General features: G+C 62.0%; 2 protein-coding genes across 5 annotated transcripts; both read right to left on the bottom strand.

Moving 5' to 3' along the window:
• Positions 1–1,563: 1,563 nt before the first annotated feature.
• On the bottom strand, positions 1,564–2,465 carry ID1 (inhibitor of DNA binding 1). Its single transcript, XM_074604757.1, has 2 exons — positions 2,081–2,465; positions 1,564–1,902 (listed from the first exon to the last, which is right to left on the bottom strand). The coding sequence occupies exons 1-2, from the start codon at positions 2,399–2,401 to the stop codon at positions 1,861–1,863; spliced, it is 363 nt and encodes a 120-aa protein (XP_074460858.1). The 5' UTR covers positions 2,402–2,465; the 3' UTR covers positions 1,564–1,860.
• A 5,396-nt stretch (positions 2,466–7,861) lies between these two features.
• On the bottom strand, positions 7,862–22,170 carry HM13 (histocompatibility minor 13). Of its 4 annotated transcripts, XM_074604753.1 has the most exons (13): positions 21,883–22,170; positions 20,245–20,343; positions 18,304–18,386; positions 17,244–17,332; positions 16,356–16,441; positions 16,099–16,224; positions 14,182–14,239; positions 13,535–13,618; positions 13,212–13,248; positions 12,015–12,117; positions 11,342–11,427; positions 8,971–9,164; positions 7,862–8,302 (listed from the first exon to the last, which is right to left on the bottom strand). In XM_074604753.1, exons 1-12 carry the CDS (start codon positions 22,066–22,068, stop codon positions 9,014–9,016), a joined length of 1,188 nt encoding a protein of 395 aa, XP_074460854.1. In that variant the 5' UTR covers positions 22,069–22,170; the 3' UTR covers positions 7,862–8,302; positions 8,971–9,013. The 4 variants fall into 4 exon arrangements, with proteins under 4 accessions (XP_074460854.1, XP_074460856.1, XP_074460855.1 ...); XM_074604755.1 differs by lacking the exon at positions 16,099–16,224 and having other exon boundaries at positions 21,883–22,137; XM_074604754.1 differs by lacking the exon at positions 8,971–9,164 and having other exon boundaries at positions 21,883–22,135.
• Positions 22,171–22,837: the final 667 nt, after the last annotated feature.

Below are 22,837 nucleotides of genomic sequence, written 5' to 3'. Positions count from 1 at the left end.
GCTCCTCCGTGAGGGCGACTCGGGCCGGGCCGTGCAGTGCGAACGGGCACCGGGAGAGGGACCCACTGCCCCGGCAGCGCTGCGTCCCGGGAGCGGGCGGGAGCTGGTGCCTGCCGCGGTGCGGGGGCCATGGAGGGGACACCGGTGGGGACGCTAGAGGGAACCCGAGGGGGTGTGATGGAGGGGACCCCCGTGAGGATGATAGAGGGTACCCATCCGATGACAGAAGGGACACTGGGGCTGATGGATGAGTTCATCCACAAGGACTCAGAGCCCACGGTGCGCGTGCCCCCCCCCAGCGTGTCCTCTGCTGCTGTGTCACAGCCAAAACAAGGTTGGTCCGACCAAGGGGTGTCCTGGTTCCCCACATCTGGTACCTGCCCCTGCTCAGCCCTACTGCCAGGGCATCTGGGGAATCCTCAGGGGGCAGATACGGACGCAGACACACACATGGGCATACAGAGCTGTGACTGTGCAAACCCACGTGAATGCTTGTGCAGACGCACACACATGCAGCCAGGGCTGGTCAACCTCTTCCAGCCCCGAAGACCCACAGCTACAGGACCCTGAGGGGTAGGAAGGGCCCTACCAGAGCAGCCACGAGCAGACCTCCTGCCCCAGGGGCAGCTGGGCAAAGCAGAATCCCCCTGGGCACCGCAATTTGCCCAAACCAGGCCCATAGGAAGGTCCATACACGTCTGTTGCAGGAGGCAGTGTGTCCCCCAAGGCGCTCATGAGTCACGGGGCAGCTCAGGTCAGCGCTGCTGTCCGGGGCACCCCCAGCCTCAGGGGTTGCACAACCCCTGATGCAATTTCCTTGTCCCTAAAGGCTTGTCCAGCCCTGGCCCCACACACAGGGGTTGCACCAGAGTAAGCTGGAACCACAGGGACAGCACCAGCAGGGCTCACACTCACTCTCTCTCGGAGCAGCGGAGCGTGACCATCCCCAGCAGCATCACGCTCGCACCCCGCAGCCACCTGCGCCCCAGCCCCAACACAGCGGTGACTGTGAGTCACAGGGACGCTGCTGGGAAACGGGGCAAGGGCAGACCCACACTGCAAACTCACTGCTGCCCAGGGAGATGGGGGAACCCTGTACTTCCCAGCTGGGCCGAGAAGTCCCACACCTGGTTCCCAGCACTGTGCGCTGTGTCACCAAGGAACCTTCCCAGAGGAGCCATGTCCCAGCGCTGCTACGTCTCCCCATCACAGAAAACAGGGTGCAAAACAGCTTTCCTTGTGTGCCTGCCTTGACACCCCATGCCCGAGCCCAGGGAGTGAGACAGGGGGAGCAGGATGTGGACCCCACGGAGCCACTGGGCCCCAGGAGAGGTTCTGTGGGGGCACACTGCTGGGACAGGGACAAACCACCTGCAGACTCCACCACAGAAGCATACTGGGGGGAACTGGGAGCAGCCCATGGGAGACCCCCTTCCCAGCACTACCACAAGCACCCAGACCCAGTACCCCACAGCACACCCACCCAGCCCATACTGGTCCAGACGGGCTCCCCCCAGGTTTCGTATTCCCAGGGGGTGGGAGGGAGCAGGAAGCAGAGGCATGCCTGGTCATCAGGGCTTGTTTAATAACAAAACTCCAGCTATTGTAGAACAATATTCTCCAGCATCATTGTAATATACAATACGGGGAATGCTCTCAGCAATCTGAGAAGGATACGTCCCGCGGCCGCCGGGCAGCACCCCCTGCCCAGGCTGCGGGGGGACACCCCGGGGCAGCCCCGTCAGGGCAGGGAGTCGAGACTGCTGGCCCCAGCCGTGCCACGGGGGTCCCGGGATGCAGGCGAGCCCCGGCACTCGGGACCGGGATCCCGGGGATGTCCGTGTCGGGTCCGGAGCAGTCTCAGCGGCACAGGATCCGGTCGGCAACGGGCATGCATGGAGCCTGCGGGAGAGGGAGGCGAAGCAGCCGGTCAGTGCTGGTCCGTGGGGGTCCCGGGGATGGAAGGGGGGCAGGAGGAAGGCGCACCCCCAGGAAGGGGACAGCGCGCTGCAGCCCGGCGTGAAAGCGGGACCGTCCCGGTGCCGCCGGGCCCGGGGGGGGGGGGGGGGTCCACACTCACCTCGGGGGGTTCCCCGGCGGCGGCGGGGCGGGGAGGTCCGCGCTGCAGCGCCAGCTGCAGGTCCCAGATGTAGTCAATGACGTGCTGCAGCAGCTCCACCTTGGAGACCCGCCGGTGCCGCGGCAGCGTCGGCACCAGCGCCCGCAGCCGCGAGTAGCAGCCCTTCATATCGTACAGCAGCGCGGCGGCCGCCTGCTCCGCCGCCCCCGGCGACACCCCCGGGCCCGGCCCGCAGCGAGCGGCTTCCCCGGGCCGCACCGCCTTCAGCGCGCCGCCGACGCCCGCGGGCAACGGCGATGGAGCTACGGTGGCGACCTTCATGGCGAGGAGCGCTGGGAGGCGACGGGCGACGATGGGACCCTGCGGGCGGACAACCCAGCGCGCGCCCCGCCGCGCCAATTATAGAGCGCCCACCGGGGAGGGCGGGGCTTCGAGGGGGAGCCGCGGCCAATGGCAGCGCCGCGGGGGCGGGGACAGCCCCGCCCGCTCCATTCATGCGCCCTCGAAGGGCAGCGTCTTAAAGCGACAGTGGCGGGGAAGTGGGCGGTGGGGGGGTGCTGCCGGGGCTGCGGAGCTCCGGGGAGGGCCGCCCGCCCCGCCACCTTCCCCGCCGTTAACGCGGGTAATTGCCCCGCCGGCTCCCGGTGCCGGGCTCCCCGCAGTCCCCGCTTCCCCTCCATCCCCCCGGGCTCCCCGCAGCCCCCCTCGCCCCTTCCCGGTGCCCCTCCAGGCTCCCAGCCCCCCTGCGCTTCCCGGCCCCCCCTCCTCCCCGCCGGCTCAGACCGTTAGACGCCAGGGCCGTGACGTCACCCATTCATAAAACCCCGCGCGCTGTCAGCGCGGCGCCTCGCGGGCGGTGCCCATGGCGACAGGGGCGGGGCGGGGCGGCGCGGCGGAGGGGGGGGACGACACCTGCAGCCCGGCCCGGGCCCCGGGGCACCGGCACCTCCACGGCGACACCGGGACCCTACGGGGCAGGGGCGGGGGGCGCAGGGTGCAGGTCGCAGGGGGCGCCGCGGGGCCGTGGGCTGCGAGCGCGGGGGGGCGACGCGAGGGGGAAGGGGACGGGAGGGGGGGTCCCGCCGGTGCGGCTGCGTCCCGAGCCGCGGCCGGTCCCTGCCCTGAAGGGCTTCCGATCTGGGCGGTAATTAGCGTTACTGTTCGTTACCCTCGCACCTGCAGGGAGGCGCAGCCAGCGCCCTGCCAGCAGTGGGGCCGGGAGCCCTGGAGGGGGGGGGACACCCCGAGAGGGACACCCGAGAGGGACCCCCGAGAGGGACCCCGGCCCGCAGGACCCGCAGCTTCGCGGGGCGGCGCTGACAATGCCCCCCCCCGCCCGGCCCACCCTCGACAGCACGAAACGGTGCAGCAGCGAGCGGAGAGGGCGCAGGCAGAGCCGCGGGGTGTTCTGTCACCGCACACGCTCACGGTGTGCGTGCGGGTGTGCGCACGCATGGATGTGAGCGCCTGCGGGCACGCATGGAGGCCGTGCGCATATAGGTGCATGTACACACAGATGCAGGGACACACACAGACGCACACACGGGAATATTCACCCGGGTACACGGACCCGTGGATGCACACGCACACAACCACGTCCGCAAGTACACGCACGCACACAGACACGCATGTGCACACAGACACACACACATCCATACACACCTGTGCGCTCTCATGCACACGCACACCGATCCGCGTGCCCGTGTGCCGGATCAGCCCCTGCTGCCCCCCACGTACCCCATGGGGCCAGGCTGCGCCACCGCATTGTTGGCAGCAGCAGGCAGCTGCGCTGTGCTCCGCTGCAAACAAAACCGTCTGGGGCACCCCAACAGCGCAGCTCCAGCGCACCCCCAACCTCGCCCCATGCTTTGCCAGTCCCCCCCCTGCCCCGCTCGCCAGGGGATGGGGCTGCCAGGGTGGGCTGCACTGCTGTGGTGGCACTGCTGTGATCGCACCACTGTGATGGCACCTTCATGGTGGCACGGCCACGGGGACAGCCCGGACACGTTGTGTCCTTCCTGGCCAGAAAGTGTGTCATGCGGGCTGGCCCCGGTGTGGGTGCAGAGGGCCATGGTGCCCTCCCTTTTGTGGGAGGTGGTCTGAGGGCAGAACCCCCCATGTTCAGCCTCCCCAGGTGTGCAGGGAGCTGAAGGCCTCCCCTCTTCTTCCTCCTCTGGGAGTGGGGGCAGCAATCCTGGAGAGCATGGACGGGCTGTGACCCTGCCAGCATGGCCGGGGTGAGCTTCAGCCCTCTGTCCCTCCCTCTGTCCCTCCTCCCTGTGTCCCCCAGCCCGGTGTGGTGGCGGTTCCCAGGGTGGGCACGGCGCTGGGGTCGCCCCCTCCATTCAGGGCTCGGTGGAGGGCCTGGTGCTGCCCGGTTCCCACCGCGGCTCTCAAAGCTGCTAATTAGCCCCCATCTGGCGGCAGTGGCCAGGCCGCGGCGGGGAGGCCAGGGACATTGTCCGCAGGAATGCCTTTCAGTGCCGCCGGCCGGCCGGGCCCCGCCAGCTGCACCGCCAACAATGCGCCACGGCCAGGACGAGCCACCCTCCATGGCCCCAAGCATCGGCCACCCCCAGCGGCATGGGGACCAGGATGGGCTTTGCTGCTGTGGTGGGTGTCGTGGCACACATGGCATGGTGACCCTGGCTGCCGGTGGCCCTCACCCACGGGATGTCCCTGGCTGCGGGACACCTCACCCTGGCCCTCTGCGTGCTGGAGCGCTGGGGTCAGGGATGGGACGCTGGGGTCGGGGCTGCCAGCGCGGCTCCAGGACGCTGCCCTGGCCACAGCTGGGCGCAGGGTCCCAGCACAGCGTGCCGGACAGCATGGCTGGGGTTGTCTGGCAAGACAGATAGCTTCATTTCCATGTCAATTCTGGGAACGGGGCGCACGGCGCGGTAACAGCGGCCTCGGCCATATGGCGCTGACTGGGCTCAGCCCGGCTGTGGCGGGGGGCGGCTGCTTTGCGCAGAGCAGGGGTTGCCCGGCAGCCGAGCACATCAAAGCCCCCAGCCGCCCCCTGCCCCGCCGGGACCACACAGGGCATGGCCATGCTGGGCTGGCGAGGGGCCACCAGGGGCTGCATGTGCCCTGGTGACAACGGGGATGGGGGCCAGCCAGCTCCCCAGCCCCAGCAGCAGCCAGTCCTGCAGCACGGACACCACGGGTCAGGCTGGGGGCCCCCCTAGTGAACGGGACCCCCAAACCCAGGCTGCTCCTGCCCTGGCTCCATCCACGTCTCCTCACCCCATGCCATCCATGGATCGGCTCTGGGGACACGCGCACCTCCGCCCTGGGGCTGTGCAGAGCCTCCATCCCCCTGTGCCTGCAGGATGGTGCTGAGCCAGGGCTGCAGATGTGAACCGGGGCCAGCTGCACAGCTGGAGCAGGGCCGAAGCCTGAGAAAGCCCCTGCGCGTTCCCCTCCCGCCTTCTCCCTTCCCGTCCCCGGCTCCATCCGTTGCAGCCCAGACCAGCTGGAGCCAGGCGGCCCTTCCTGGGATTTATTCCAGCTTCCTGCCCCTCCTCGCCGGCCGGCCAGGGCCGGGGCCGCTCTCGGCTGCTTCCTCTCCCTGCTTGTGGCCGCCGGCCGGGCGCCACCACCGGCACCCGCCACCCCACAGGACCCCAGCTCTCACCGCCGGTACCCCCACCGCAACCGGGCATCCCTGGCCCTGCACGGTGGGGGACGAGGTGCTGCACCGGGGACTGCAGCACCCAGCACCCATCCCACCAGCTGCACTCCCGGCTGCGGTGGGGAGGCTCTGTAGGGCTCTGGGGGTGAGCAGCCCCAGTGTCCCTCCCTCTGCCCCAGGCACCAGCACCCCCCAGCCATGAAAACAGCACCCCACTGCCTGGCATTTGCACACAGGGATGCCCCACATGCACCCCCAGCTCAGTCCTCCTGCAATCCCTGGCAGGAGCTTGGCATGAGGGGAGGGTGCCCAGGCGCTCCCCCCACCAGCGGGCACCTACATTGCTGCCCCAGGGGACCATGGGTGGGGGAAGATCACCCCAAATTCCACAGCTGCCGGCAGCAGGGCAGGCTGTCTCCGTCCCCAGCCCCTGCCAGACTGAGCTCCATGGATGGAGGTTTCCTGCCTGAGCCAGAGCATTCATGTTTCCATAGCCCCCCCCCGCCCCGCCCCGAGACAGAGGGACCCTGCGGCGAGGGGAAGGTGGCCCAGTGGCGGCCAGACAGCGTGGAGCCATGTGGTCACATCAGTGCTGGGAGCGGAGGTGCCGCAGGGCCCAGGTGCAGCAGGCGAGTGAGCCCGGGGCCACTGAGGCGCCGGCTCCGCTGGCGGCTCCTTGCAGGGCCCGGCATGCTTCCTTCCTCCAGCCCGGCCCCGGCTTATCGGCCGGGCAGGGTGAGGGGTGACCCCGCTCTCCCCTCCCCAGGCCTTCCGCTGCCCTGGGAATGCTCCTGGCTCCCTGCCACACTCCCACCGCACGTACAGCTGGCACAAGCATCCCCGAGCTCTGCAGGGCAGCAGGAGGGAGACGCTGGGGCTGGAGGTACCATGTGCTACCCCCAGCCTATTCCTGCACGCTTGGGGGCTCCGAAGGCTGAATAGGGACGGGTGTAAGGCCACCACGGTATCAGGCTCCCACCACCCGAAGGTGGGAAGGATGCAGAGCCTCGCAGGATTCGGTGGCAGACCCGTACTGGGGGGTACACACCATCCCAGTGAGCCCCGGCTCGGGGCAGGGTGCTGCACCCCGCAGCAGAGCCAGAATCATTTTCCACGGGATACTGGAGGCTGGTGAAATCACATCTGGAGTCTAGACTCAGCGACTCCGTGGGCCGGGCCTGGCGGCTGCACCATGCCCAGGCCCTGCTGAACACTGTTTGTTTAGCTGGAGGTATTTAATTGGAATTAAAGTGGCCCCTCTTGTTTTTGCGGACAGGGCTGTTGGAAAAGGAGCTGTAAGTCATAGAAAACATCTGTAGGAGACTGCGAAGGGTCATTAGATGGCAGAACACGAGGCGCCACTTTTAGTGCTTGCAGCCGACGCGGGGAATAATGGTTCAATACGGCTTTTGTGGAGGGGCTGCCAAGCCGGCAAACACTTTCTATTTATTCTGGCAGTGGGCATGGCCAGGGGGATGCAGGATCCTCTGCACGCCTGCCCCAGGGGCGGCAGGGAGGACATCGCTGGTGCTGCGGGACACGCGGCAGCCGGCCCCAGCAGGAGCCAAGGTGGCTGCTGGAGCTGCCGCTGCCTGTGGCGACTCCAGCTGCGCTGCCTGCAGCGTCCCCCCCTGCCTGTCCCAGTCCCAGGGGGTGCAGGCTGGTGCCTGGCTCTCTGCAAGGAGCGGGGACAGCCCGCACTGCCTTCCCCCCCACTCTGGGGTTGGGTTTGGGGTCACACAGCTCTTTCCCTCCCATGTCGACCTCCCCAGGCTGTGAGGGCTCAGACCAGCTCACTGAGCCCCCTCAGCAGCCGAGGCAGAGCACGTCCCCATCCTGCTAGGTTCCTGTGCCCCTATCCCTGCTCAGCCACCCTGCTCCATGGCCAGATCCCAGCTCAAACCTGCTCGAGCATAGGCTGGGGGATCAGTGACTGTGGCCCTAAACCTGGATGTGGCAAAGGAGGGGGGGCCAGGCTGAGGCTGGCTGGGGGAAGGCTGAGCACCAGAGGAGTGGGAGGGGGAAGGGGACAGTCACTTGGAAACAGCCAGACAATGGCCCCACAGGGAGAACAAGGCTGCTGGAGAGCCAGGATGCCAATCCCAGTGCTGGCCAGGGAGCTAAGCAGGGGCTACACGCTGGAGCAGTGGCCACGGCAAGGGCTGCCGGCGTGGCTGAGCAGTGCCAGACCAGCACTCCTTCCTTCGACATGGTTTAATATGAGAGAAAGCAAATGCACAATACAAAATTTAAAAACCGGCCTGTGGTTTGCCCCCCACCCGCCATGTATCCCCCGCAGGAGATAAACAGGCAGGGGGGTGGCAGCGCGGCCCCAGGGGGGCCGGCGGGGGTTGGCTATGCGGCATACATCGATACCCCACCTGGGTGGCTGCTCCGACACACACAACACGATGCTCTTGCACAATTGTTTCTTCATCTGTCACTTGCGGAGGGTCTGGAAGGGCCCCAGCCCAGCGGCGCCAGGCACAGCCCGCGGGCAAGGTCACTTCTCCTTCTTGGCGGCTTCTGTCGTCTCTTCTTTGGAGGCCCCTGGCACCTCCTTGGGGGTAGAGCTCTCCTCGTAGCTGGGGACAAGAGGGAGGAGTGAGTGGGGCCGGACCTTCTCTGGGGACAGAGACCTGTGCCAGGAGGGGACAGCCCAGCCTGGGGCCACAGGCTTGGGGTCTGCCCTGCTGCAGTGGCTATGCTGTGCTGAGGAGGGGGTGGGCTCCAGCCATCACCCCCCCCAGTATAGGAAACCCGATGGGGTAGAGCTCAGGCAGGGAGACAAGTGTTGTGACACCCCCCCAGACACCTCCAGAGATGGGATGCACACCTGGGGCTTCCCCCGGCCAAGCCATCAGGCCAGCCCTGTGCTTGGGGGTCTGTCCTCATTCCCAAGAGTGCCATCGGATATCCTGGCTAACACCACGCTTCTCCCCACGCTGCCATGCTGAGCCCTGGTACCTGCAGGGAGGGTTAGCGGGGGGAGCTGCAGCAAGACCAACAGCGGTGACCCCGCACAGGGTCTCGCTCCTCTGGCTGCAAACACCCCCAGCACCGTCCCTGAGGCCCCGGCAAAGGAAACCCGGGAGCGCTGCCATCCAGCAGGAAGCACAGCAAGGGCAGAGATGTCAAATCCTCTCCCCCTTCACAGTCTCCTCAAAGACAGGGAGTGAAGCCGCCCCGCAGCAGCGAGGCGACAGCTACTGCCTCTGCCCAGGGAAAGGGGAGAGCCGGGACCAGTCCCTACCTGGCCAGAGCGACAGACAGAGAAAGGGCACCGCGTGCGATTGCTACATGGCACTAGGGCTTTGCTGCCGGCGTCGGCGGGGACAGGACAGTTTCTGCTGCATGGAATCAGCAAGGCTGGCTGGCGAGCCGGACACGGTGGGGAAGTGGGTAAGTCTTGGTGTGTGTGGCAAGATTTCAGCAGAGGATTCATAGCTGCAGGAGAGAAAGGAAGCAGGAAGGGAAAGGGCGAAGATGAGGACAGAAAGACAACAGAGGGAGAGAGAGAAAAAGCAGAAGAGTTTTGGAGTGAGACTGCTGCAAACCCACCACCCTGCTGTCCCCTCCGGCTCTGGCATGCACTAGCTTGGGCTGGGGTGGCCCCAAGGCCATGCTGGCAGGCTCCTGCCTGCAGACCCCAGGGTAGGGCTGCAGCATGGAAGAGTGAGGGCTGAGAACTGGGGAGAAGGCAGCTCCCACTGGCACGGGTAGAGCCAGGCAGCTGGAGCAAGCCTGGGCACTGGGAAGGCAGCAGCAGAGTGGCCCAGGCGCTGTGCAGGCAGCAGACCGATGTGGCAGACCCTTTCTTGCCACTCAAGGACAGCGTGTCTGCAGCAGGTAAGAGTGACAGGATGGGTTCCCCACCGCTGAGTGCCAACAGAAATAGAGCGAAGGTTACTGCCTGCCTAGGGAAGCTCGGCAAGGCTGGGGGCCACAAAACTCATCCCGATGACACCCACCTCAGCACCCGTTTTCCAGGCCTGTAGCACAGATCTGCTGGCTCCCACCTTCCCTGCATCACTGCCTGTACCGGCCACTGCACCAGACCCTCGCTGCTCTCTCCCAGGGCAGCTGACGGCGGCTGCAAGGCACCACGCACAGGCAGCTTGCTGTGTGCAGGCAGCCGGCTGGCAGAGACCACAGCTCCAGGCTGCCATCAGCGTGAGGAGGATCAGGGCGCAACTGAAGCTGCACAGGGGGAGCTACACCTGGTGGGATTCCTGTGGTGGGAGCCGCTGCCCTCCAGGCACGAGGTCCCATCGCATCCCACTTCCTCTGCCTGCAACTGGAGCGACTTCAGGGGGGCTGGAGCCCAGAGCCCATCAAGGTTCCAAGCCCCCAGCCTCCTGCACTTGCCCTGGCAGCACTCAGCGAACAACAGCAGGCAGCGCTTTGCTGCTGGAGCAGCTTGTGCTAATGCTCTGTGGGGACACTAGCGCCCAGTGACCGGCTGCCAGGCTCCCCAGGTGCCTTGCTACCAGGCGGGCTGGACTCGCAGCTCGTTTCTCCCGAGTTTCCTGGCACGGGAGGTGGTGCTGCTGTCAGCTGGTGAGTCACAGCACTGGGGAGAGCGGCTGCAGGAACCCAGGTGCACAGGAAGGACGATCCCAGGACACTCAGTGCCTGCAGCAGCGATTGTCAGAAGCAAACATCAAAGGAGGGGCAGGTGCGGCAGGGCTGGGGAGTCAGCCCAGCTGACAGCCCGGTGGGAACACGCATACCTGCATCTCCCAGGGGAGGGGAAGGAGGTGAGGGCAGTCGGCTCCCCACTGCGCCCCAGTCAGGGGCTGGTTTCCCTCTGAGCAGGCTGGGGGCTCAGGCAGGCCCCCGTGGGCAGGGGCACCCCTGGAGTGGGGAGGCTTGGGGGTGCACAGCCCTGCTTTGGGACAGATATTCCCTTCCCTCTGCTTCAGCCATCCTCAAACAAGCAGCTGCAGTGGGCGACCACGGAGCCTTGAGTACAACTGGCCAGGCACAGCAGAGAAACAGCTCCCAGGTGGGCCAGGCCATGCTCTGCATGGCTCAGAGGGGACAGTCCAGGCCGGAGACCAAAGCCGCCCACTGTCAGCAAACAGGCAAATGCCTGGAGCGTGGCAGGCTGAGAGAAGGTCTGGAGCGCAACAGCACAGACCCCTTTCTTTCCACCTACAGTCCCTGGGGCAGGGAGACTGCTGCAAACCAGGATACTTCATCTGGGATGTGCTCAAACCAGCCCTGACTGCTCTCGCAGCTGGATCCGGCTCCATTCTCCCCCACCCACGGGCCCTGGGACACAATGACCAAGTATCTCAGCACCAGGTGTGCGGTCCCACCCTCCCCTCCCTGCCAGTGTACGGGAAGAGTTTGTCACCGGGGCGTAAAGCAATACCAGATGCTGCCTGCCTGTTGGTACCGCACCAAAGCTCCCACCCGGCTACGAGGAGGTGGCTGGAGCCAGGGCCGGCGTGTACAAACACAGACCTGCTCCCTCCACCCACGCACGTGCACACGCACACCCAGAGTGTGCCCAGATGAACCAGTCCCTCCAGCTGTGCCCAGGCGTGGGAACATCTGCACGCTTCATGCGCTCCAGCGCCGCAGGCAAAACAGCTCCGTCCCCAGCTGACGCTCACCTGAACATTTCAGTTACTTCTCCCTTTGCCAAGGCCACAAGAAGCGGGAATCCGATGCATGCGGGGACCAGGTACAGAAGAGCAGGCTGTCAGGAAGAAAAACTACTGTTAAAGCAAACCACAAATAACCCCTCAGGAAAAGCACAAGGCGAGCTGGCCCTGTCCCTTCTGCACCCATGGCATCTGCCACAGGGCTGGGCTGCACAGAGGGTTAAAAACCCAGAAAGCAGCTTTGAGAGCCAAGTTACAGCTGCAGCAGCACAAAACCCTCGCCATGAGGTCCCAGTGGGCCACAAACACACTGAGGGCCCCTGTGCAGACCAGCGACAGCACCCATAGCATAGCACGTGGGCTCCCAAGGCCCCTCCGCAGCACAGAGCGTGGTGCTTCAGGGGCAGCTTGGTTGCAAAGAGCCACAAAAACACAGGGCAGCCCGGCTGAGGTGCTGTTGTTGGAAACGCAGCTGCCTGAACCAGCCTTGCCCCAAGCAGGACTCGGCTCCAGCCAGGCACACAAGCTTTGGGCAGGGAAAGGTACAGGCAAGCACTGGAAAAGCAAACCTAAGAGAAGGAACACGTCTACTTTTTCCTGGCATGACGCAGGAACCTTGTGGCCAAGCTGGCGTGTCCCGCTTGGGACGTGCATCTGCGGCAGGCAGCACGGCGGAGCTCACCTGGGCGTGCTTGAAGATGTGCATGATGAATATGGTCAGGCCCAGCCCGAAGATGTAGGCCACAAAGCTGGTGTAGAAATACGTGTGTGTGTTCTTCTTCAAGCTGTAGGGAAAGGGAGCAGAGTCCAGTGACCTCAGGTCTGGGACACCAGTGGCCAAAGCAGAGCTGACCCAGTGTTCTCAGCCATCTCCCACCACGCTGGGGTGCAGGGAGCTGTGCTCTGCCCATGATCTCAGGACAGCACAGAGAGTGCCACCAGTATAGCCCCTGGACCCGTGGGAGCGGTGTGGGACTGGATGGGGTGACACCCAGGTGAGGGGCTGGTGAAGGGAAGGGGGAATGTGATCCTGCTGCTGGATGGCTACTTGCGGGGAGGAATTGGTGCTGGGACCCAGGAAGAGGGTCCCACCTTCTCAGGGGAGGCATGGCCAGTCCCTGGCACCCTGCTCTCAACATGTGCTGTTTTATTGCAGGGCAGGCTGCAGGAACTGGGATTCCCAGCAGGTGCAGGCAGGATGTGGGTGGAAACACCTGGAAGAGCTGGCACAGACCGAAAGGTCTGTGCAACAGCAGCGGGAGTGGGACCACACCACCGCAGTCAAAGCGTCCCATTCCCAGCAGCTCCCCAGCCGGAGACTTTTGGTGTGGGGCAACTGCTGAAAGCAACACCCCAGCGGTAGGTGCAGCTTCCCCGCATAGGAAGGAGCTGCTTCCCTCAACGTCAATGGCAATCCGGAGGTAGCCAGCACTGCCAGGTACTGATTTGCATCCACGCGAGCACTTCGCAGGTGCCAGCACCCCTGGCTCTTTCCCACGCTGTCGCTGTTTCCCCTTGCTGCCATCACATGGCAGCGCTGCCCTCTCCTCCTCACTGCCAGGGAGCCAGTGAGGCTCTGTGGGGCTGTTACGTGCTGCCTGCCCTGCCGTGCGTACAGCAACACTCATGAGCCCAAACAACTCACCCCCAGTGCTCAGGACTTACCCAAAAAGCCAGCCCTGCTCATGTCTGCTCTTCCAAAAGCTTCCCCTTGCACTGCACCCCCATCCCTGCTGCACTCCCGGGTCCCCACGCCAAGCCCCGGAGGGGAGCATACGACCACGCTCCTAGCTCCCTCTTCCCCTTTTCCTCTACAAAAGCAGCTCAAATATGCTGCAAGATCCAACCTGCCAGAGCCCCTTCCCTGCCGCCCACTCACCTGATGTCAAACCGCAGCAGCAAGGCAATGAAGATCCCTGCGGGGAGAAAGGGACAATGAGGGGACGGAGGTCTTCGGCAAGGCTGACGGAGGCAGGGCAGGACCCGCAGCAGCTCCGGGTGCTGTGCCTGGGCTGACAGTGCCCTCTTGCGGCACAAAGCACCGGGACAGCACCCGGACCGGCTGGGAGAACCCCAGCCCACCCAGCCCCCAGACCCGGCAGGGCTCTGGCATGGCCAAAGGCAGAGGGAGGCACCGGCGCAGCTCCCCACAGCCTGTTCAGACAGGCATTCCCCGTCACGCCCCCACTCTTCTGTCCTTACCTGGAATGACAATGTCTCCCAGACCCAGCATGGCAAAGTTGTCAGCCTCCAGCCCCTTCTCCAGCAGGTCCTGAGGGAATACCACTACAAGGAGCAGAGAGGCACAGTGAGGGGAATGACTGTGCTGAGCAGAACAGTGTCCTGCGAAAATGGACCGCAGCAGGGCAAGAGCCCTGTCCCTGACCTCAGTCCCCTCCTCTCCTGCAGCTCCCCCACTTCTCCTCCCTGGGACAACTCTGGGGTGGAAACAGGGGTTTGGGGCCAGCTCCACGCACAGGTTCCAACCCAGCTCCCAGGACCCAAAACACTGCATACTCCACAGCAGCAGAAATTCACCCCTTCTGCTGTTTTTTTTTGAGGTTTTGATTTTTATTTTTTTTTTGAGCAGGTGAAATTGCCTGCTCTGGGAGTGCAGATTACCCCAGTCAGCTCAGGCGTCTGCAAACCATCCCTCTCCAGAGATCTGGCCTGACTCCCTCCAGGTCCGTGGCACCACACGCAGCAGTCTAAGGGGTCACTAGCAGGAAACCTTCCTGCACCCATTCCACCTTCTGAGCCACCTCCAGAAGGCAGAGGGTGCGGTGTGGGACAGCAACCGCAGCAGAACAGACAGCCCCTCCTCCAGCACACAGGGAAGATCTACTCACATTTTATCGGGGCCTCGAACGATTTGGCAACTGTCACCATCACATTGGTGCCAAAGACCTAGGGACAAACAGAGGAGTCTGAGGTGACCACAGCTGCACGAGGACATGTGTATGCTCAGCTACAGCCTCACCTCAGGCCCCAGAGTGGACTTAGTGGCAGAAAATTGCCAAAGAGCCGCCAAACTGTGGGCAGAGGAGTCCTGCAAGTGAGCCCACCGCCCAGGGGAGAAGGCACAAGACAGCCCTCGAGGAGGTGAACATGTCACAGCTGTTCTGCTTTCAGAGCAGTGCCGGGGAGACCGCTCATATCGCAGAGCCATGGTGCTGCCCACCACCCGGCCTCTCCCCAGCATCTGCCCCTGGCAGGTCGGTTCAGCTCTGATTCGTCAACTCGGTGGAAAGCCTGACCAATGTGCAGGATGTGATCCGGCAGCAGGAGCTCCCAGCAGAGTCCCAGCCGGCATCAGGCTGCTGCCCATGAACTTCCAACAGGGGACAGAGCAATTGTCAGATCAGCTACATTTTGTTCTGAGGTCATTTATTTGTACTGCATTGGTTGGGGGAGGGACTGTAAACACATAGGTCAACCACCCTTATTTCTGTTCCTTTTCATCTCTAAGCCTCCAGCCTTGGCTATACCAGCAGCAGGCACATAAACCAGATGCTGGTTAGCACTGAGTGAGCAAGATCCCAGAGCCAGGGATTCAACAAAAACCTTAAAGCAAGCATTGGGCATCAGATTAACTCCCGTAATGTGTAGCAAGGTCTGGGCATCGCCACAGAGTGACAAGACTCCACACTGGGACCAGGGAAAAGTGTTACATGCAAATTCACCCCAAGACTATGCAGGGGGCAATATCATCAATCCAGTGAGCAGTTCTCCTTCCACCTTGAAACCCTTGTTGGATCTCACCAGGATTAAATCTGCGCTAAGATCCAAGTGACTGCTCCCTGCAACGGGCACAGTAAGAGGGCCTCTGCTTCAGGATGACCTTTTTGTGAGGCTCCAGTGATACAGCGACCTGCCAGGGAAGCCAAGGTGGAAGACAGCTGGCAAGCGGAGATCAGCGAGGGCTGTCCTCTCGCAGGCTCCGAAGCCCCATGAAGACACTTAACGCCCCAAGCAGGGCATGAGGCACTGGATGTGCTAAGCCAGAAGGCTGAACCCTCTCCAGCTGAGAGCAGAGGAGGAAGTGGCACACAGACTAACGAACCACAGAGACGAGACTGTTAACGAGCTATGAAACAGGGGCAGCACCGGCTAAATACCAAATAACACACAGTAGCCAGGCTTAAATAGGGAAGGATTACTCAGGCAGCTGCAGAGCTGCTGGACAGACCTCAAGGTATACAAGGCTCTCAGACATTTGGAAACACAGTAATTCAGAAGGTGGAGGCAGCAGGAAGGACTGAGAAATACAGACATTAAAAGGAGAAACACACATCCAGGCCCTCAAAATGAAGATGTCGGAGCACTGCACTGGCTGAGGGGGAGAGACTGGAGGCATTCCAGTGTTTGATCCTCTGTGCAAGAGAACAGAAGGATGCTAACAAAGGCGGCAGACGACAGGGCCGAGGCACAGCCCATACAAGCAGGATCAGTGTACTCCAGAGCAGCCTTGTCCCCCAGCCCACCCAGCAGCTCTGTCAGGCATTGGGAAGACCTTACTGGGGAATACAGGTCACCAGAACTGGTTAAGCTGCACACACCAGTACCCACAATTTCCTGAGTCACATTCTGCCACTGTTTGATTCTGTCATCATCCCCACCACACCCCTTTGGGCTAAGAAAGTGGAAATCCTGACTGCAAACGTGTGTCCAGCCAGCGTGCTGCCTCCAAAGAGGCATAACGCCACGCACATGCCTTTCACCAATGGCTGCAACTCGCGTCCGCCCCGGGGAATGCTCCCGTTTACCCAGAAGACGTCGTAGATGAAGAGGCCCCCAAGCAAGATGCAGCCAGTGCTGACGTTGTTCAAGTGCAGCAGCTCCACCCCATTGAGGGAGAACGCCAGCCCGAAGAGATTGTTGGCAATCCAGTGCTGAGAATGACAGGAAAAGGAGGTCTGGGTCCCACTGAGCCACAGCCTGCAGATACCTCGTGTGGAAAGGGGCCCAGGACTGATCCAGCCTGGTCCCTGGCCTCCCCATAACAGGACTGCGTCTCTCTTACCTTTCTCAGCAGGTACCAGACTCCCACAACACTGCTCAGGGCCAGGCATACAAGATCCTTGGTGTCAAACTCGTAATTCACTATTTCTGCAATAAAACAGAGAAGTCACATTCTGGGCAACCCCGGCAGCTCCTCTTCCCGCGCAGGGCAGAGATGAGTGACTTCATAGCAGGGAAACAACACAGACTGCAGTGCTCACATCCCAGATAAGGGGACTGTAACCACAGAAATAGCCGGGTCCACAGTAAACACGTGCAAACTGCATGCGAGTGAGCAGTCGGCCCTGGCAAGCCTGGACCTTCCCCTTCAGCCAGACTCTGCCACATGGACAGCATCTGCGATCCTTCTGTCAATAAGGAAATTGGATTCAGGCACTGTCTAAAGCAGGAAGAAGCAGATCTCCCTCTTCCTGCACCAGTTAACTCCTGGTGGTATTACTAGAAGTACTCCCTTACCAGTAACGCTACTGGGCAGGAAACTTACCAAAGCATTTTCTACCAGTGCAAAGGTTTGAACCAGATCAGTTAAGGCAGCACAAAAAAGTCAGCACTATGCTATCCAAGAAGCTGAAATAAAGGCAGTGCATTTCACAGCAGCCACGGCACCATTCCTATAGCACTCTGGGATCCGTTTCTGGGGTTTTGCTGCCAGCCAGAGGCAGCAAAGAGGGAGAACGCCAGCCAGTGCAAGAAGATGTACAAGGCAGCCCCAGCTCTGCACGGGCACTCGGCGCTCACACTGGCTACAGAAGCACGGCACAGAGCAAAAGGTAAGTCTTTGAGAAAGTTGTTTCAATGTTCCGAATGTCAAAACACCAAGTGAGCAAGAAACAGAACAGTGAAGGCAGATAACATAGAGGCCTCCAGAGAGACCAGTGAGCCAACATACCTTCCTTGCTCTCCCCGGAGCCCTGGGTGAAGAGGAGCTGGTACTGTTTGTTGGGGAAATTTGCAGGGAAGAATCTGTTCATCATGGGGCTGAAACGAGAGATGCAGAAAAGGGCAGTTTGACAGAAACTCTGCAGGATGCGCTGCCCAGCTCCTCTGCGTGACGGTGTCAAAGCACAGATGCTGGCCCACACCCCCTCCTGAGAGGGGGAAATGCCAAGTTTTGCCACATCAGGAACTGGCAGGAGCCCCAGCTTCAGTCACCCAGCCACAGACACGGGACCTACTCCTCCCCAGAGGTCTGATCTACCATATGTGACAGTCCCCAAAAATGCTCTAGCACAACAGGCACAGAGCATCACCCGCAAGAAGTTAGGACCCATCACAGACCCCAGCATGTTCCCTGTGCCACCCCCAGCAGCCCCCTTGCACTGTATGGGTCTGGCCACCCAGAATTGGCTTTGTCAACAACGAACGGCCCTCCTGCAGAGCTGGGAGTGGGGCGTGAAACCCTTGCCACAGTTCCAGTCTAGGGAAAGCATTAGGTCCCCAACGCCCTAGAGCTCAGGAAACAGGAAACCAGTTTTACTTTTTCAGTTACTGAAACAGCCTGAGTTTTCAACACCTCGTGCCAAGCATCAGCACAAGAAGCCAGGGACGTTATTGTGAGCTCCAGCTGCCTCTTTCAGCTGTTGCAATAAGAAGACGACGGGTGCTGAGGAGCTCTCCCTTCCCCAGGGCAGCAAGGACTGTGCCAGCCCATAGCAGCTACAACAGTGGCCACCCACACCTCCACAAGCTCTCCCAGTGATGCTGCGTGGGGTATCAGACTGCTGGGACCCCCAAGACTCTGGTTCTGCCCTTGGCTGCCCCTTGAGGGGCCTGCCTCCCCAGAGAGCCCTCCACACCACTGAGGAAAAACATCCTACGAGCTGGGACTTGGCTCTGCTGCAAGGCAATGGTGCTCTAGAAACCCCCCAATAAATTCGAAAGGCCACTGCCTCGCAGAGCAGGCACCCTTGGACACTCTTGCCCCAGCTGCACCCTTCCCTCCACTGTACCTGATGGTGTGGGACAGGGCCAGGATCCCCAGCACAAAGAAATACATGGAAAGCAGAAGATTGATGTACTCTTGAGAGAATATCTGCAAGACAAATACAAAGAGGGGCTGGTTACTGCAGCGTCCTCCCCATCTACAGCACTTCACGTTGCGATCGGCAGCTGCTGTGCCAGTGCTCCAGGGAGACAAGAAGAATAGCTGGAATAACCCAAATTCTTGCACCACTGATGTGAAATATGTTGGAAATCGCCGTGTGCTCACAGAACAAGTACAACGGGCCTGCGAGTTGTCGCACATCTACAAGATGCTTGGGTCGAAAAATAACTCCTGTGCCGCAGAAAGGAGGACAGAGCTTCCCCTGCGTGTCTCCTGCAGAGTGAGCCGGAGCAGGGAACAAGTCACCGTGCTGCTCCTGGGGGCTGCCCTGGCAGAGGGGAACAGCAGCACCCCCGCTTCACTACTGCAGCGGGCCGAGCGTGTCCTGCCCTAATTAAACGGTATTATTAGAAATCGTGCCTTCCAACACACACGCTGCCTTGCTGCCAAATCACAGCCCTACAGACCAGGGTGGGGGGGACCCAGTGCCATCCATGCTCTCCTGGAGAGGGGATGCTGGAATATGAGAGCTCATGGCAGGTTGCAGATATTAGAAGCAAGAACCGCTGATCATGTAGTGACATCAGCAGGGCCACACTGCACATTCAGTACTTCTTTTCCTGGCATCTCCGTCCCAGTCAGGAGCAAGAGGCACAAAATGCAGCCGAGGAGGTGGAGTACCACCCCGACACATGGGCAAGGGGTCCTTTCAGTGGCCAGAGGGGACCCAGCAACAGGGTCTGGTGGCTGTTCCATACCCCACCATCAGGAAAGGCTCAGCAGATGCTCAGCTTTACTACTGGTGACCTACAAGAGGAGCTGCAGCCCCGGTGAGCACACAGGCTAAACTTCATAGCTGGAAAAGTGGGGATTATTACTAGGGAGGCCCGATCTTGTCTACTGCTGCAGAGATGACCTTTGTGGCCACACAGGCTGCAGCACACACTTGCCTTCCAAGTGCAAGTGTGCACACGTGCCTTCCAAGTGTGTGCAGCACACACTGGCCTTGCTTGGCGCCCAGGCCCATGCTGGGGTAAGGACACGCATGGTGCAGCCATCAATCCAGGGCAGGAGCCCACAGCATCAGTCAGCTGCTGTGTGGTAACTGCAATGGGCAGAGAAGGGACTTTAAACTACAATATTCCCAATTTTGCACCTTAAACCTCACCTGGCCAGCCAGGAGCACCCTGCCACCTTGCAGGCAGTCCAGGACAAGGCAGCTGGAAGCTGCTGCGCCAAGAGGATGGCTCTGCACTGGTGTCCCCACAGCTTGTCAGGCCGCTCCAGAAGCTCAGCTGCGTGCAGGCAGCCAAAGGTGCTTTAAGAAAAGACACCTTCTCCACACAGCCAAAAGCACCTGCTGCTGGGATCTCCTATCTGTGACTCAGGAATGGTCATCTAACTTTGCTTGTTGACTCCAGACATCTAAAAGACTTCACCTGAACACACATGGGCTCACCCACGAGCTAGCAATCCCCCAGGCCTGCAGTCGGGACAGCTTGGGAAGCACAGCATGGAACACAACACAAAGACAGCAGCATTTGCAACTCAGCAGGCCCTGGCATCCTCTGGTTTCAGTCCGTGCATCATTACATCAGCCCACAGAGACAGGCAGAGCTTAGGGGTGAACTTGCCCCACAGTAGCTCTCCAGAATCACCCCGTGCACAAACAAGCTCTGAATTACCCCAAACGGTTACAATTCAGGCAAGAACTGATGTTCTCCTGCGTGGTGATACTGAAGAGCGCGAGTCATGTAGCCTTACACGCTTTCCATCCCAACACCAAGGGCCCCTAACTAGGGTAAGCCAAAAAGCAAGTCAGCACCCACCAGCATCGCTCACTTACTTTAAAGAAGAGGTAGAGCCCCAGAAGGGTGCAACTGGCAACAATGGGAAAACGAGCAGCATCTCGGCTGGTAATGGTCTCTGGCATCTCCGAGGAGTTCTGGAGAGAGAAGGAGAGGACAGGAGTAGATCAGCCCCTGCTCTTGTTTCCTACCTCAGCACGAGGTGAGCAGACGCAACGAGCGGGGCTCCATGGTGGCTTCGAGAGGGGCAGAGCACCCACTGGCACCCCCATCATTCCCAGAGGTGGGGCTGTGGTCACAGGCAGAGTGTGAGATGGAAAAAGCAAACCCCGCACTTGTCTTTCCAAAGGCTGACACAGTTTACTGCTTTTTTCCCCTTGGAGATGGGGAAAAAAACCCCAAACAATTCTGCCTGCTGTGCTGGCGTTGTTCCTTTCTCCCCGTGCCCAGAGGGGAGCTGGGCTCCCTTGCCACTCACGCCCGGCCGTCCCCGACAGCCTCCCCATCTGTGCGCACCATATGTCGATCACCCTGTGAATGACGTTTCCCTCCAATCACCTTTTTATCCCTCACCTCGCTCTTGGGACGCTCCTTGTGCTCAAAAGCCCCAGATTTATAAACGCCTTTCGCCTTCTGAGACATCTTTGCACCAACTAAACCAGCCCCTTTTCAAGGCATTTCCCATGAGAGGCCTTCAGCTTTCAGAGGAGAGGCAGAGCGCTGCCTGCCTGCTCCCCTGCCCAGCTGGCTGCTGCTCGGAGACCTAATCTCTCAGGCAAACACCTGCGGCCAGCGCTGGACAGAGTGCACGTTAGCAGAAGCTCTTATGCAAAGCAAGCCTGCAAAAGAACAACAGCTTATCCCAGGCACAGCTGCTGCCACACAGCACTCAGCGGCGCAGAAGCAAGTGCCCAAAGCGCCACTGGCTCCCCGTGGCGTGAGTGATGAGAATTTCCCCCCAGAACCATGGCCAGGCCCTGCTCACAGACTTGGTTGCCTGGGCTGCCAGGAACCCCACTAAAATCAGCTGAAACACCTGAAGTAAGACACAAGGGGCTTTGAAAAACAGTAATAAATCAGATTGTGTAAAACAGTCCCTTCTCCTGAGCTGCAGGATACGAAGCATTGGGATTTAAGTCACAGCTGCTGCCCGAGGCCAGCTGTGAGATGCGGAGAGCAGCACGACGGGCTGCAGGGACAGCAGAGGGTGTGCAGGCAGGAGAGCGCGGCAGCATCCCGGGGACCAGCCCCAGTACTGCGGGGCGGGGGGAACAAAGCAACACACGAGTCCCCCCAACACAGTCTCTCTGGCGGGGGTGCAGGGGGCGGTCACGAGTTCTGCAGCGCTTGAATTTAGCGGGACAGCGGGGACGGGGCTGGAGAAGCCAGATCTCCCCCCAGGGTCCCCTGCCTCCGCCAAGGCGCGGGTCTCTGCCTTTCCAGGGACAGGGAGCGGAGGGCCGGGCCGGCTGCGGGACAGGGCACCCGGGGGGGTCCTGGCGGTGGGATGAGGTCTGGAGGCCCCGGAGGGTCTCCCGGGAGCGGCGAGGGGCAGCCCCCGCTGCCGGGGAGGGTTGGGGAGGAGGGAGGCCTGAACGCCCCGTCGCCCCCGGTGGCAGCGGGGGTGGCTGCCCCGGCGGTGGGAGGCCGGGCCGCCCCGGGGCCCGCGGGGGTACCTTGCTCTTGGCGCAGCTGACGGAGCGCAGCGCCCCGAAGAAGATGGGCAGCAGCGCCATGAGGACCAGGCTGCCGTAGGCCAGCGCCATGCCCTCGGGGGTGGCGGGGGGGCGGGCGGCCGCAGGTGTCCCGGCCCCGGCGCCGGCCCCGGCGGCGCTGCCGTTGTGCGCCGCGGCCTCCTCCATGGCGGCTGCTCCCACCGCAGTCCGCTTCCGGCCGGCGCGCGCCAGGGACACGTCCTCTTACTGGCCGGAAGTGCGTCAACGCGTTCGACCACGCTCAACCACGCCCCCCCGGCCGCGTTGCTAGGAGACCGACAGCGGGCCGGGCCGGGCCCGGTCCTCCCCGCCCACACCCCACGGTGCGAGGAGCGGGTGAGAGCCCCGGGGGGGATCCCTGCGGGCAAGGCGGGACCCCCGGCTCCCCGCAGCCCCCCGGCCACGAGTGGGAAGGTGGCGGCTTCAGCCATCACCAGCCCGAGCAAGTCGGGCCGGGGGCTCCCGGGCCTCTCCTCCATCCAGCCCTGGGTTTTCCTGCCCTTCGCTGTCTCCCCAGGACCCCTCCTGCACTCTCAGCCCACGCGTGGCCGCACTCAGCGGACACCCCCTCTGTAAAAATGCCTCCTCAACGGCAGTAAACTCTCCCTGCCACTGGAGCGGGGCCAGGGCTCTGCTGGAAAATTGGCTGAAACCTGTGTTTTCCTCACAAATATTCCCTCCCCTCCCGAGCCACCGTCAGCCCAGCTGTGCCACCGAGCTGCCTCCTCCTCCTGCGTGTCCCCCTCATCCTCGCTGGGGCGAGAGTCTGCTCAAAGGCAAAGGCACCATCGGAGACTAAAGATTGAGCAAAAGCTCTATGGTGCTGCCCCAGGTTTAGGTCTGAGCCATGGGCAGGGGAAGGGAGCGCAGCAGAGATTAAAAAGCAAGTTTTTATTTTTTTTTTTTAAATGTTTTC

This window comes from Larus michahellis, chromosome 12 (assembly GCF_964199755.1).
Source record: "Larus michahellis chromosome 12, bLarMic1.1, whole genome shotgun sequence".
Classification (NCBI taxonomy): Eukaryota; Metazoa; Chordata; class Aves; order Charadriiformes; family Laridae; genus Larus; species Larus michahellis.
The sequence above is the reverse complement of the archived record's forward strand: the minus strand, read 5'-3'. Positions and strand labels throughout refer to the sequence as shown.

Bases quoted from the DNA above. Each gene is read 5' to 3' on its own strand.
- HM13 (XM_074604753.1), bottom strand. From the start codon at position 22,068: ATGGAGGAGGCCGCGGCGCACAACGGCAGCGCCGCCGGGGCCGGCGCC. The intron at 12,118-13,211 runs GTGAGTGGGCGG...CTTTCCCTACAG, and splicing joins CTGCTGCGGTTTGACATCAG to CTTGAAGAAGAACACACACA. The intron at 9,165-11,341 runs GTGAGCGTCAGC...TCTCTCCTGCAG, and splicing joins GAAGTAACTGAAATGTTCAG to CTATGAATCCTCTGCTGAAA.
- ID1 (XM_074604757.1), bottom strand. From the start codon at position 2,401: ATGAAGGTCGCCACCGTAGCTCCATCGCCGTTGCCCGCGGGCGTCGGC. The intron at 1,903-2,080 runs GTGAGTGTGGAC...CCTCTCCCGCAG, and splicing joins CCGCCGGGGAACCCCCCGAG to GCTCCATGCATGCCCGTTGC.